This window comes from Stegodyphus dumicola, chromosome 4 (genome assembly GCF_044657685.1).
Source record: "Stegodyphus dumicola isolate Sdum_Otavi_A_Nest chromosome 4, ASM4465768v1".
Taxonomy (NCBI): domain Eukaryota; kingdom Metazoa; phylum Arthropoda; class Arachnida; order Araneae; family Eresidae; genus Stegodyphus; species Stegodyphus dumicola.
This window is the reverse complement of record NC_140771.1, coordinates 187438637-187454430: the sequence shown is the minus strand read 5'-3', so window position 1 is coordinate 187454430 and position 15794 is coordinate 187438637. Positions and strand designations below refer to the sequence as shown.

Sequence of the window (15794 nt, the reverse complement as noted above, 5' to 3'; positions counted from 1 at the left end):
TTTTAGCAACTTATACAATATTTTAAATCTGAAAAATAAACTAGATACAATGCTATAAAGCACAATTTACAAAACAGCTTTTAGCAAAAGCAAAATTAGCTATGTAATTAATTAAAAATGTCTTGTTTTTAATTTTTTCATAGTAAGAGTTTTTCCCATGTAATTGTCTCAGAATATTCAAAATTCTCAGAATGTGCATCAGTTTTCGCTATAAAATTAATTTTATACTTTCTCCTCCTTTCCCCCCCCCCAAAAAAAATATTTTTGGCTTTTTGCTGTTACAGAAATGATAGGAATAATTTTTCTTTAGGATTTTAGACATTGCAGCTTGGAAAGTTTAGAAGGATTGGAAGGCAAAATTTATAGACCCACAATTCTAGAAGATTCGTGAAAGATGTGACAAAATGAAAAATGTCTCCATGGTATCAACACATAATGGATGTATATTACAGAAAGTTTGCAATGAATTTCTTAATTTTTGGAGAACATTTGGAAGAACAATGAAAACAAAATACTTGAATGTTTTACTTCTGATACTAGAATCTTAACATGTTTATCTTCTCTTTATTTTCTGTACTTTTCACTAGAGAGAAGCATGGAAAATATCAAAAATTCTTCTGATTTCATCACATGGGCAGGCATTATAGAAAGAGATTTTTTATTATTAAAGAAATTGAAAACTTGCAATTTAAAAGCTTCATCTAATATTTCTTAATGCATTATACACATAGCTGGCATTAGGCATTTTCCCACCTGATGCAATTTCTGTGGATCCTAAATTCTGCTGCCTAGTGCCTTTCTAAATTCTGCTCCCAATGCTTGCTCTAAATTCTAAAAGTTTTGCCTTTTCTAGATTTTGTTGTTCAGTGTGTCACTAAATTCTAGAAATTCTGCCTCATCAGCTCTAGTAACCGGCTTTACTATATCTATTTCATATTGCTTCTGAATGTTCATATTACTAAAGAAATAAAATTAGCTGCATTTTCTGTACACTCTAAATGCATTTAGTGTTTTTTAGAATAATAGAAATCCTTAATTAAATCCAAAAATTCTGAAATGAAAAGGAAACGTGTTGAAGAAAGAAACTGAATACATAAAGGAAATTATTCTTCAAAGATATGTGCAGTTATTTTGTAAATTACCCAATTGTTTATGATTTCAACTTTTACTATAATTTCCCGTTTCTATTTCCTCATATGATAGAGTTATTGAGCCAGATTAAATTAAAATTAATTTGTATAGTCTTAGTTTGAATTTGACTGTTCTTGTTTAATTACGTCACCGTGAGCTGTAAATGATTTTGTTAGCATCAGAACATGCCTTTATGTTCCAAGTTCTTTTTAAATAAGAGGCTTATTTGAACCTTTGTCTGATATTGTAGTTAATTTCAGACATAGCGATAATATTCTTTACGTCTGTCGGGGGTTTGGGACTGTTTAACGTTTTGCCAGATCAGTTAAACCATCATAGGTATATTGTGGAGAGGTTGACAAGTTAGGATATAAAGAATGCAGAAACTAGCGAGAGCATTAGTTTGCATATTGAGACAAATCTCTAATTGTTAGAAAAGATGCTTAAAAGAGAAGGAAATCAATATAAACTAGCCAAAATGTCTGGGAAGGCTTCAAAATAAAATGATGGATAATTTTGTTGACTGTTGTTGTTACAAAACATAAATGTTTTGTATCTTTTAATGTGTAATTATCTTAATATCGTTTAAGAATCTCTGTCATAAATTACATGTATTTTAAACTGTGAAATTTTATTAGATTTTGATTTTAATAGGGCTTTTTTAACAAAATTATCAAACTACTTAATTTAATTATTTATAACTAACTGCTTAACCTTAAAAATAATCTCTACATATTAAAGCGAGTTATTGCCTTTCATTAATACTCACTGTGGTCACAAGATAAAATATAAAAATTCATGTAAAACATATTCTATGCATCTACTGAAACTTAAATAATACAAAACGACTTATCACCTCTGGTGCTTTAATGGCTTATTGGAACTTTAAAGTATATTAACTGTGTTACAACCCCTGGAACTGTACACGAAGCTATGGCACTAACTGCATCAAACAGAGCGCGGCGCACAATGAATTGGAAGTTGATCTGTCAGCACTATCCTTATCTTCAGGGCAGATGTTTTTATTTTATTTGGCTTATAATTCATTACTAAATGCAGTATTTCATCTCGATGTACTCCGCCTTTGATATGATTTAAATCAAGTTCCTCGTCATTATAATTCGCTTCCGATAGTGAAGAAAGTGACACAGAGGTTATTGAAAACGAAAAAATTTTGTTTGACAAATTAGTCGGTATTCTCGACACAGCAATTATAGGACTTGAACAGCGGAACTTTGTAACTAAACAAGAAATTATGTCTGTTTAATAGAATTAAAGAGAATGTATTGTCACATTAAACGAAGCAACTTAAACAACTTACATTGAAAGAAATGTAAACAAATAAATATTAAGCTTTTTCTTTTTGTAAATTTTGATACCCTTTAGATCATAATTGTTCTTTATTTCATAAATTACGGTTCCATATTTTTAATTTTGTAATTTCTGCATGCCATCCTACCAGATTTAAACTGATGATCTATAATCTGGAAAAATCGATAATCCTGAATCGCCGAAGTCCCGACGAGTCCGGATTAACAACTTTTGACTGTATAAATTATTTTGGTTTTAAATCTGAATTTAGTTTTAGACACTTTATGATGAATTTACTTGTATGAAAAGCCCATTAAAATCAGCCTAAAGTATTTATAGCATTAAGATAATTTTGTTTTAGAAATTGGGTCAAAATCTGTAATTTTTAAAACATTCCATTTAATTCTCATCTTCCTGCAGGTTGTCAGTTATTTGTCGAAAGAAGTCTTACACACATATTGCATCGGCAACACAAGCCAAAGTTACTTCTGGAAATTGTAAATAAATATAATTCTGCAATCAGTCCAGGTGTATATGCTTACTGGGAGCTGCTTTGTTCTTCCAAACATATAAAACAGGTAAATATGCTTCAGCATCAATGTCATATCAAATTTCTGATATTTGAAAAATACATTATAGGAAGTTATAAGATTTATTCAGTCAAAATAATATTTTTTTTTTCCTTAATCATATCATTTGTGTGATTTTATAGAAGAACACTGAGCAATTATATATTGAGAAAAAGTTTTTAGTTTTTAGTAAAAAATATTTAATTTCTGTTTGCACAAAATATGCTGGAATAAATTTGTAAAAAATGACATCAGAGAAATACTTTTCTGAAAGCTGTAGTAGCTGTAGGAAGCTCTGATTGCTTACTTGAAAATCCTTTATTTCATTTTTTCATCATGTGTTTTTGGCAACTGATTTATGCTTCCATGTTGAGCATTATATTTTTCAGAGGTGTGGCTGTATTTTATAATATAAACTTTATAGGCTACCTTCCCCGCCTTTTTTTTTACATTTGATATGGTAAGAAAGAGAACTATGAACAATGAAGTATTTTACAAGTCTTATACACATGTCTTTCTTTTATAAAAATTAACTGTAACATGTTTCCTTGAATCTAAAGAATAGAACTGATTTTTATAGGAACTTTTCTTGTTATTTAGAAGCAACAGTACTGTTAAAATTTTATCAACCTTTACATATTAAAATTTTAGATCACTAAATAGATAAGTGAAAATTCACTTACCTTCTAAAGGGCTGCCCTGAACTGGCTGCTTATCCTTTCGATATCTGTAGCTGTATCCTGAAATTTTTATCTCTGCCGAACACTATTATGAATGTTTTTTTTTTTTCAGAAATTCATTATTAACATATGAAAAATATTTACATAATATTTACAAGGTATTTAATGCAAATACTGTGCTTCAAATATTTATGGAGACTGTCTATCATTTCGACTAAGTTTAGATATATCACCCGTTCAAGTAACTACTTTTTGTCTCTTGGGAGCTGAATTATTAGTAAACAAATACGACACTCCCACCTTGAGGTCAATATCAGCAGAAAATGGGCCTCAACTGACCTATAGTTCAAGTCTTTTAAGATTTCATCATAAGTCGAGTTCTGTATCACACTTTCATATCCCACTCATTTGTAAAGTTGAGTTCAAGAGATATGATGTTCTTAGTGGGTCTTATAATCTCTGTGTTCCATAGTTCAAGTCTTTTGAGATTTCGTCATATGTCAAGTTCTGTACCTCACTTTTATATCCGACTCAGGTGTAAAATTGAACTCAAGAGGTATGAGGTTCTTAGTGAGTCTTATAATCTCCCCTTGTGCAGTTTTCAGTTTCAGTAATCTAATATACCCATCATGAGATGGTCAAATTTCCAGGATTCTAGCTAAGGGCCAGGTTATCCTTTTTTCATTGTTGGACACGATGACAAGATCACCAGCTTTTACAGACAATGGTTTGCTGATGAATTTTAAGATTTGTTTTAGTTGCCGTAAATACTCTGCTCAAAATCTTTTTCATAAGTCATTTTGCAATTTGCCTTTGGGAAGATATCTCTTATTAATGGATTTAGAATTCAAAAGATCTAATTCAAGAACTCCAATTTCTGGAATTTCTGTAAGAAACATTGCTCGGGTGAGAGCTCACAAGTCTTTTACGTCTTCTAACAAATGCGTGAGAGGCTGGTTGTTCATAATGCCCTGACAGTCATGAATGATTATCAACAACTCTTCGTAATTCAAAGAAGATTTTGAGTACCTCTTGAAGAATTCTCTTTAGTACTCCGATTAACCTTTTCCACCATCCTCCCCACTATGGCGAGCATGGAGGTAGGAAGTAAGAAGGAGAGGCCCTAACTGGTTTCCTCTGTACACTGCTTTGAAGCGCTTGTGATCCCTTCGTGGTGACAAAACATTCAGTGTCTTACCATTAAGATCAATGGCTTTTGACAAGATCAGATGTAAATATTTTGTAATTACGTTGTAAATATGTTGTGTTCTAGTGAACGTTGCAATTATTCTTGACTTTCTTTCATTTACTTCCATATTTTTTAATATCTGATTTTGTATTGAAGACTTCACATTTTTTGTTTTCATGTAAGTTTCAATAATTTAAATTATTTTAGAGCAATTATATTTATCATTTATTTATTTAATTTTAATTGTGTTATACAAAGTCTGAATTATAGTTTATTACAGATAAACTTGTGTACAATTTTTTATATATATTTCATAAATATTTATTAAACAGTATTTTAATTTGCCTCATTTTATTCCTTTCAGAGTAAAGAAGGTAAATTTTATCCTAGTGAATCTTCCATGTGTGAATCAGACTTGAGTGATCATCTAAAATATAAATTTATTTGTACTCATGCCTTAGAAAAATGTTCCAAACCTTGCTTATGTGTTATAAAGCATTTACCTCAGAACTTGGATATTGCTTATGTGAGAAAAGTCATTTGGCAAACTCTGACTTACATTAATTTTGAAATAAGCATTATTGTAAGTATTTGGTTTTGTTTTCTCTCATGTCTTATTGCATATAAGTTACATATTCCAAAATAAAGTTACATTTCATGGAAAGGACAGGTGAACCAAACAACATTTTAACAAAACATTTTCTTGACTTGACTGTTTTCAGTATTGTTATGTGTATCCGTCGAATTAGTAGACTGTAAATTAGTTTACAACACAAACTTTACTGAACAGAACTATTTACAATTGCAGAAATTACAGTTACATTGTTTCGTACTGAGAACAGAAGTATCGTTGCTTAATGGCTGCGTAGGTCGAGAGTGAAATTCTCTTCCTCGTTGCCTAGACGATCTCCACTCGCGCTTGCGCAGTGTTGCCACAAAAGTTCAAAGAAAGAAATATTTCAAACTCGTAACAAGTATAATTCCTGTTATTATTTAGATGTTTGCCTTATAAGAGTTATATCAGTTTTCAGATCTCCCTCCACAGAAAGTTTCAACCTATTCATTTAGCCAATGCTACACTTCTCTTTTCACTTCTTTGTAATCAGATTGAGTTAAAGTCATTGGATACTAAGTTCCAGTTGTAAAAATAATGTATTTTGTTTTATTCTGTATGTATATATGTTTGTATGTAGTGTATTGCAGCTGTAAAAGTAACATATAATTATTTATAAACATTGTTTGTAACAGCTAAGCAGTAAATCTGGAAAGATTTTTGTATTCAGATCACAGAAGCACATGGTATATTGTGCAAGATAGTGATGAATAGAATATATTGACCGTGCTGCTTTCACCTGCAACATCGGATAAACAACAGATAGCAGTTCAGAACACAGGCTTACTGCAGTATTAGGTGCAGTATTCCTTGGACACACAATTCCAGTATTCTATTCAGATGGGCATCACCAATCCAACAATGTCAGATGATTTGCCATTCAAAGCAGAAAAAATACGCAGTGGCGTCCAGCAACTGTCAGAAGAAGAAAAAAGTTCTAGGCATAGATAGAATTGGCCAGAATCAAAATATCCAGCCATAGCAGATATCAGCCATTTCAGAAATTCTTTAATTAGCTACTGCAGTATAAAATCTTCCACAATATCTTTAAAATAAGTCAAGTTTTCTATTTCTTAATGGTGATAAAAATCTATGAACTACTACTGTCCCATTTACCTCTTATTTGTTCATCCTACACTCTGGAGGTTGATGCTATTCCGTATGCTATGTGAGACACGAAATGCTTCAGCAGCATTTGTTTCATTGTAGAAAATTACCTGAATAACAGACTACACCTAATGATACTTGACAATGGCCTCCCATGAGCGGAATGCAGGATAGAGGTTGCCACAAGTTTCTTGAACTAAAATCTTTTGAAACTTCACTTTCAACATCATCATCAATGCAGAACCACCTAGTCACATCTCAGTTATCTCAGTTATTGCCTACAATGATGATATGGCATTCATAATTATAGGGAAGAACCAGAGACAAATTGACATAATGTATCAATGAAACAGATGAGCTCTTCTATGGTTAGTCAGCTGAATTAAGTTTCACATCTCTAAAACAAAATCCACTGCTTTTATGATCCCTAAAATTGGCCCCAAACTCACAAGTAAGCCCAAATTAGAAATGAAGGGACATAGAATTTAAATCACCAAGACACTTAAGTATCTTGGACTGACATGAGAGACTCAGTATTACCAGGATACCAGCCAAGAATTGCATACAGACTTAGGCAATTCCGAGGTACCAAATTTGGCTAAAGTTCACAATTACAGAAAATCCTCTTCATAACACTCACTTAAAAAAAATTATATAACTTATACAGTGGCAGTCTGGTCAGCACTATTTATTGCAGGGTACAAAATTAAATTGTGTACTAATCATCCAAAGATGGTTTGCCATCAATATTATCCATGCCTACCATACTTTTACAACTGCACTTCTATATAAGAAAAATTCTGTGTCCATTCCGGAATGTTTAGTACATGACTGTTTTGTTCTATACTTTTTCCATACCAGCAGTAATTATGTATTATTTTATAATTATTCTTTTTCATTATAAATTTAATTTCAGCATATATGCTTTCACATTTTTATTGTAGTTCTTAAATAAGGTGCTGAATGGATTCTTAGTTCTTTTCAAATTTTGCATGTCTAAATATATTGAATGCCATTATATTAATGTGTATCTTCTTGTACTATAGGAAGAAAATGATCAAAAGACTGAACTTACAAATTATATCTCTTTACTTGAAAAACTTTGGGATTATGTGAAAGAATTTGGGAAGGAAACTGATGAAGTTATCTGCGATGAATTATCTAAGAAAATTACTGACAGTGATAAAAAAATTGAAAGTGAAAAACTAGAAATTGCTAAGGAAATTTTAAATCATCCTATGATATTAAAATTGTTTCTGAAAAGTGATTTAAAGAAAAATAATAACTCTGTTCTGAAAAAGTGCATTATTGCAATAACAAAACTTGTATTAAATATTGTTGAAAGACTTGTGCGTTCTTATGGAAAGGAAAGTTTTTCATATATTGTTGCATACAAAAAGAAAATTGTGAAATTCCTGATATTTTCTGTGTTTAATACTGAAAACAATACGAAATTTTTTATTGCTAAAGAATGTGACATTAAGATTATCATTGGAATTTTTTCTAATGTATTTTCTATTGAGGATGTTGTTATCATTCTAGAACATGTATTGAGTTTGGATGATGTCATTATACAAAAAATGGATTCAACATTTTCTGTTCTATTATATCTTCTGAAATTATACATTGAACAAGAAGATTTTCTTCTTTTATCACCAAATTCTGTAAACTCTGTGTTTCTTAAATATATTTCAATTCCAGAGAAGCAAAAAAAAATCTGTAAGGACTCTATCTTAACACTTTTGAAGAGGCATCCAATTTTTGCATGTTTGGTTACAGAAAGTAAGTTGATATTTTTTGTCAATGCATAAATTTATAATAATAGAAATTATGTTGTGTGAAATTAACCTATAATTTCTCTTGCTTTCCTTGTGCCATAAGCTATGCATAGTGAATAAGTCAGTCACCTTTTCTTCCTATATTTCCTCAAGTTATTCTAAAATTCTGTGCAAATGAATAGTTGTAAATATCAATTTGTGATTTAATTATTTATATTTTTGATGGTCTGAGGGTTCTCAAATGAAACTGATTAAACCAAATAATACAATACCACTGTTTGTCATCACTTGTTGATAACAGTATATGCAATAAAATTCTGATAATTTATGCACTTGAGAACCAAGGATTGTGTAGATCAGTGAATTTTGCAAATTATAAATCATGTCTTTCTGAGTTTTGCTTATATTTCTTCCTTTCTAATATGCATGTTAAATAGATTATGTGTTGCATGATTAATCAAATAAAAACAAACTCGTACCTGAAAAATTATTTAATGAAAATTTATTGTACACAAAACTTTTATATTTTTTTAATATGTAGCGTCTTTTTAAAGTAAGGGGGTTGTGATGTATACACTTATACGTGTCGCATGGGTGGCAACAAGTGCTTGCGTCATGTCCCAGTATCCCTTGGAAACAACCATGCTCAGTTGCAGCTGTGTAGGTAACCTGTACAATCTGTTTTGTGCTTTTAAAATGTTCAAGATTGTCAAATCTTTTGCCCCGTTCAGGGTACAGTCTACAATATGTTTTTTGTCAGCAAGAAACCTGTCTACTGCAGACATTCACTGGCAGATTTGTGCAGTTTACGGAGCTACTGCCGTAAGTGACGGCAAAGTGCGTAAGTGGGTCAGAGACTTCAAAGCTGGCCATGACAATGTCCATGATGAGTCCTGCTCCGTTCGCCATCTGTGATCACAGACGATATGGTAGCTTCAGTTAAAGCAAAAATTATTGGGAACAGACGTTTCACCATAAGCGTTCTTTCAAACAAATTTCCTGAAGTGTAGTCTAGGATGTGAAAACACCCTCATAACCTCTTGGTTATTAGAGCAGGTGGCAAGCTTCTATGAAAAGGATATTCAAAATCTAGTTCTAAGGTATGATAAGTGTTTAAACAAACTTGGCAACTGTGTTGAAAATAGAGAAACATATGTAAAATCTGCAAATAAATTTGGTTTTTTTAAAATTTTCTTTCGTTTGGTTTTTCTTTTTAAACAGCCCCTACTTAAAAAAACATCCCTCGTATAATTGTCGAAAAGGAAAATAATGCTGATACAATAAAAAAAAAAAAAAAAAAAAAAAAAAAAATTGTGAATTTTATTTTGAAAAAGTTCCATATCCACCAGTGATATCTTTTTCAAAGTAATGTTTATGTTTTTAAACAATAAATAAATAAATAAAATCTCTATTGACAGAAATTCTAAATAGAGATTTTATTCGTACTGTAATTCTACCATTACATTTTATACATGCACAACTGGATTAAAAACTTGTGTTGTTAATCTAGTTGTGCAACTGTTAAGTATTAAAGATAAATTTTTTTAATTTATTAAAAGAAAATTTCTTTTTTCTTCATTCTCTCTCTCTCTCTCTCTTTTTTTTTTTTTTTACAATGTTTTTTGTTTTTAATTCTTCTCCCTTTCTCTGCCAATGTACTTAATTATCTACCACAAAAAGTACCTTCTGACAGGAAATCTGCAGTGTCAGTTATTATAGAAGTATGATGTTATATCATAATTCATGCCAGGCTTGAATAGGTTTAACTTGTTTAAAAACATATGCAATTGCCACCTGTCAGAAACATTTGTAGATGTTATGGGGTCTTACTGAATACCAGCTAGATAAACTCTATACCATAATGGAGCAACTACAGCCTACAATCTTCTGTTGACATAAAGGATCCATGGAATTATTAAATATTTATCACATACAAATCATTCATCTGCCCCAAATACTTCAAAATATGACTGATCAAACCTGGGTATCTCCACTCATGAGGCATCATATGTCCAAATTGCTGATCCCTGGTCAACTGCATAGCTCTGTGTCATGCATTTATTATACGTGCTGTTGTTAGGTGTTTATTTCAGAATCCTATATTATAAAGAGAACCTTCCACGTTTCCCATGCTGATGGACTAAAGTTCGATATTAGTTTAGGAAATATATCTCTATTGTGTAATAGAATTTTTTTTAAACTAACATGACAAACATTGACTAATTGCTAGTTAATGCTCATCACATTCATCCAGAATCCTTTTTATTGCTACATATTTGTCACAAATTATGAGTTTTATTAGAACTCTGGTTGTCACTGTGCAGTTTTTTAAATGACCACATTGGAAAATTATTAGTTTGTATCTGCTTATGGAATACTATGATCCATCGCATAAGCCTCAATGATTAGAACATACTTGGTACAATTTGCAACACTTTGACATTCTGATGAAAGAAGCAGTTCTAGAAGCTTCCACACTTGTTTATCATTTTATATATACACTGGGCTCATTTGTATCAGTTTTTTTGCTCTTCAGTATATATTGAAATCTAGGAAATTATCTAATGTATAGATATTTATAGCTTTTGTTTACTGAAAAAAGAGAGTGCAGAATTAGGTGCAGAAAAGGCTGAGCAATTTTAATAATGAAATAAATTTACTTTTTTAATAAAATTTTGCTATCAATTTAGTGTATTTTTCTTAAAATGTTTATTTTCATGCAAGAAACTGCTATTAATTTGAGATGCTGAATTTTCTGAAAATCAAAATTTTGTTTATACTAAAATTTTTACATAGATTACAAGCATTTGTAGATTAAGCATTCATTCATCCTCGGATTATTGGAATTTTACTGTATAACGTAAAGACAAAGTTGCTGTATCTGTTTCAGAAAGTCATTTTATTCATTGGATATGAAGCCCAATCCGATGTTAATTTCTTTCCACAAGAAAACTGGCTGGAAGATTATTGATTTTGTCATCCGGAAAGTTCAGCTGGTTTTTCAAATCGAAGGGCGTTTTCTAATTATTTTGTTACTGTGATAAGTAGTGACTATGATTGAAGTGGATGTTTAAATACAGTCATTTCTGCTCATGTTGCGTAATCGTAATGTGTGTTATGGCATACTTTTTATTTCATTGCAATGCCAATAGCAAACTCTAGAGTTCATTTTCATAGGAAAATATGTTAGTCAGACTATTTCTAAAACTTGTGCTATGTATGGACAGAATGCTGTTCTTGACATAATTTGAAGATGGTTCAAAAAGTATAGAAATTTCAGCTTTGAAGATGATGCCCACCCTGGATGATCATCTTCTGGAAATGAAAATGTTTTTGAAAATCCAAGTTATACAGTTCAGAAAACATTGGACAGACTAATTATTCCAAAAAGTAAAGTATTTGATCATTTCAAGAAGCCTGGATATGCAAGCTGCTATGATGTATATGAATACCCGTACTTTAGTAAGGCAGAATATCCCTGCTTAAGTTTTAGCATGTAATTCTTTGCTGAAAAGAATTAAAGAAGCTTTTTTTTTTTTTTTTTTTTTTTTTTTAAATTGCTCATTTCTGGAGATGAGAAACAGATACAGTCAAAAGTCGTTAATCCGGACTCGTCGGGACTTCGGCGATTCCGGATTATCGATTTTTCCGGATTATAGATCATCAGTTTAAATCTGGTAAAATGGCTTGCAGAAATTATAAAATTAAAAATATGGAACCGTAATTTATGAAATAAAGAACAATTATGATCTAAAGGGTATCAAAATTTACAAAAAGCTTAATATTTATTTGTTTACTTTATTAAACATTTTCTTCAATGTAAGTTGCTTCGTTTCATGTGATAATACTTTCTCTTTAATTCTATTAAACAGACATAATTTCTTGTTTAGTTACAAAGTTCTGCTGTTCAAGTCCTATAATTGCTGTGTTGAAAATACCGACTAATTTGTCAATCGAAATGTTTTCGTTTTCAATAACCTCTGGGTCACTTTCTTCACTATCGGAAGCGAATTATAATGACGAGGAATTTGATTTAAATCATATCAAAGATGGAGTACATCGAGATGAAATACTACATTTAGTAAGGAATTATAAGCCAAATAAAATAAAAACATCTGCCCTGAAGATAAGGATAGTGCTGACAGATCAACTTTCAATTCATTGTGCGGCGTCCTCTGTTGCAGAGCAGCGTGAAATTGATAAACAGATTTCGGAATGGGTAGAGAAATGAAGGATATGCCTTTATCCATTTTTTGCAGCAATTCCACTTTTTGTTTAATGGACTTTGAAACATACTTTCACTTTGTAGATCCTTTACATATTAGTAAATATATATCAGAAATTCTATTTGACATAATCGAAAGTTCAAGCTTACTTTTATAAAATTGCTCTAACAGTCTGCAAAAAATAATAAGCCAAATCCAATTCGAAGATTAAGGAACAACGCAATCTGTAACATTAACTGAATTAGATAATTTTAGCTTAGCTTATACTGTTCGTTATACATTAAATGTGCATTTGTAAACGTATTTTGCGAATGCGCACACGCATATTCGCGGCCGTAAAGGTCTTACAAACTTCGTCAACACGGCGCATGCGCAGAAAGTTTGTAGCTTTGAGGTCCGAATTAACGACTTTCGACTGTACTTGGCAGTAATGTTACTAGGAAAAGATCATGGGTTAAGCCAAGAGAACCTACTTTAGTAACATTGAGAGTGGGTCTGAATCTGAAGGAAAAAAAAAAACTTTATGTTTAGTAGGGTTATAAGAAATTGTATATTCTGAACTGTTGCTACCAAATCAGATAATTAAATTAAAAAAAATATTATACCCAAATGTCAGTTTTAAAAGCAGAAATTAAAGCAAAGTACCCAAAACTGATCAGTCATTGAGGTACTGTTTTCCATCATGATAATGCTCAATCCCACATTTCAATGGATGCCAGACAGACTTACTGGCTGGGATGTTTTGTGTCACTCTCCATATTCTGTAAACTTTTTCCCCCTCGAAGTTTTGTCTCTTCAGGTCACTTCAGAATTCTTTCAACAGCCTGGAGTTTAAATAGCACCTTGCTTTATGTTTTTATACTGCTTCATTTGTATTTATCATAAAGGTGCAACACTACTTTCTGGTTGACACAATAGTTGCTGTTATTATTAGTTTATTATCTGAAAGGAATGAGCAGCTTTTGGAAAACGTTTCTAAGTCTTGAAGATATAATATTACATGCAAGAAGATCTTGAAAAAAGTATTAAGGTGGATGTCAAAACATTGTTGCATACCTTCCCTTCTTCCTTGTGCATCATCTCAGCACCATTTTAAATAACTACCTGAGCTCCTTGTTGGAATCCAAATATAGTTTAAAACAGATAAACTAGCTACCATAATCTTGTGTACTCATGCTAATCTTGCGGTGGGTGAATACTTGCAAGGCATAAGCAATGACATTTAACAGATTACTGTGATAAGAATATTGATTAATTGTTATTAACAGAAGTACAATGAAATAAAAGTAGGAGAATAATTATGGATTGCCATGGCTGCCTTTTTTCCTAGAATTTTAATATTATAAATTCTTTAGTTTTGGGATGCTATTGAGGTGTTTTTCATCAATGTAATATATAGCAAATTGTCAATTTTTATTGGTGTTGTGATTTGGAAGTGGCTTAAAATTTTTAATTTTTCAAATTAAAACTTTACATAACTTACAGTTAGTGAGAGATTTAAAAGCTGTACATATTCTTGTTATTTTGATGTTAAAAATATATGTAGTATTTTTTTCCATTTTTCACAACTGATCCATGTTATGTTTCATTATACTATCAGCACTTTTCAGTTCTGTGACTTGGCAAGTGTCATTTCACAAGACATAAGATCTTTAATTTATCAGTCACGGCTTGTTATATACTTGGTTCACAGCAGTATTTAACTTCAACATGCATAAGAATTTTAATTTACCTTTTAGATAAAATTATGTGCTTAAAAAGCAGCAATTTAAAAGCAATAAGTGACCTTCTTAGGTCTTTATTTTTCTCATGTTGTTAATTTATGTCATATTTTCTTCACATGATATGATACTGTTATTTTAACACAATTTAATTTTTTTATTACCTTGTAAAATAACCACTGTAAAAGTCATTTAGGTTTTTTCATATGTATTTTATTTTTAGTTATTTGTTATAATTTGTAATTGCTTGTCTTCTCTCCCAAAATGCATTATAGGTATTAAATTCTAAAACTCTGTTCATATTATTTTATTTCTAGATTCTTGTTTGCACTTATTCCAGTATTGTTTAAGTGAAGATTTCCCAGTATTGGGAATGCTACTCGATCTGAATAGCCAATTCAGAAGTGTGATCCAAACTAAAATTTGTGAAAATATTGAAACAATGAAAGATGTTGATTTTGTGTATCTGGTTAGTAAATGTGTGAAAAATTTCACAATGGAAAGAAATCAACAAGATGAAGAGTTCTTGAAGCATATAGCCTCATCTTATTGGGAAATATTTTCCAAGTTCTTTACTTCAAAGACTTTAATTCCTGAGGCTTCATTGCTAAATGAATGCGATATTGGAAAAACCATGGAATTGATTTTTCATGAAAAATACCTGTGTAAGTAGATTTAAAAATTTTTTATGCATTGTCTTTTGAATGTAATAGCATGCATTTGCTGATTTAAAAATATTTTGACATTATTAAATTAAACACAATTTTAAATATTTTATTTATTAGTGATGAATATTAATTTCCTTGGTAAAATATCCAGACAGAATTTTTAGCTTGCTAAAATTTGCTAGTATTACTACAGTACAAAGTCTGAAATCCAAACTCATCGGGACTTCATCATTTCCGGATTTGTGATTTTTCCAGATTTAGATTATCAGTTTAAATCTAGTAAGATGGCATGTAAAAATTATAAAACTAAAAATATGAAATCATAATTTATGAAATAATGAAGCATTTATGATCTAAAGAGTATCAAAATTTACAAAAAAAAAAAAAAAAAAAAAAAAGCTTAATACTTATTTGTTTACTTTATTAAACATTTCTTTGAATGTATATTGTTTAACTTGCTTAATTTGTTATGCTAATACTTTCTGTTTAATTATATAGATAGACATAATTTCTTGTTCAGTTGCAAAGTTCCACAAAGACATTCATGTCCTGTACTTGTTGTGTCGAGAATTCCTAATAACTTTTCAATCGAAATATTTTCATTTTCAATAACCTTTCTGTCACTTTCTTCACTATCGGCAACAGTATTTTCTGAATCTAGAACCATACTGCAGATTTCACCATTTGTTAATTGATTGATGATTGGAGCATTGTCATCGCAATGAAAAACTTCTGTTATATTATCTTCATTTATTTCTGCTTCTCCACATTTCTTTACAAAATCCATTGATTGGAAAATTT

At 30.7% G+C, this 15794-nt stretch overlaps 1 protein-coding gene across 1 annotated transcript in view; it reads left to right on the top strand.

Moving 5' to 3' along the window:
- LOC118198847 (nucleolar pre-ribosomal-associated protein 1) overlaps positions 1 to 15794 on the top strand; it is a 172668-nt gene that overhangs the window by 92576 nt on the left and 64298 nt on the right. Inside the window, exons 17-20 of the mRNA XM_085815882.1 lie at positions 2863 to 3020; positions 5245 to 5463; positions 7647 to 8382; positions 14643 to 14990. Of these exons, the coding sequence (XP_085672008.1) occupies positions 2863 to 3020; positions 5245 to 5463; positions 7647 to 8382; positions 14643 to 14990 (1461 nt within the window). The remainder of the gene's footprint in view (positions 1 to 2862; positions 3021 to 5244; positions 5464 to 7646; positions 8383 to 14642; positions 14991 to 15794) is intronic.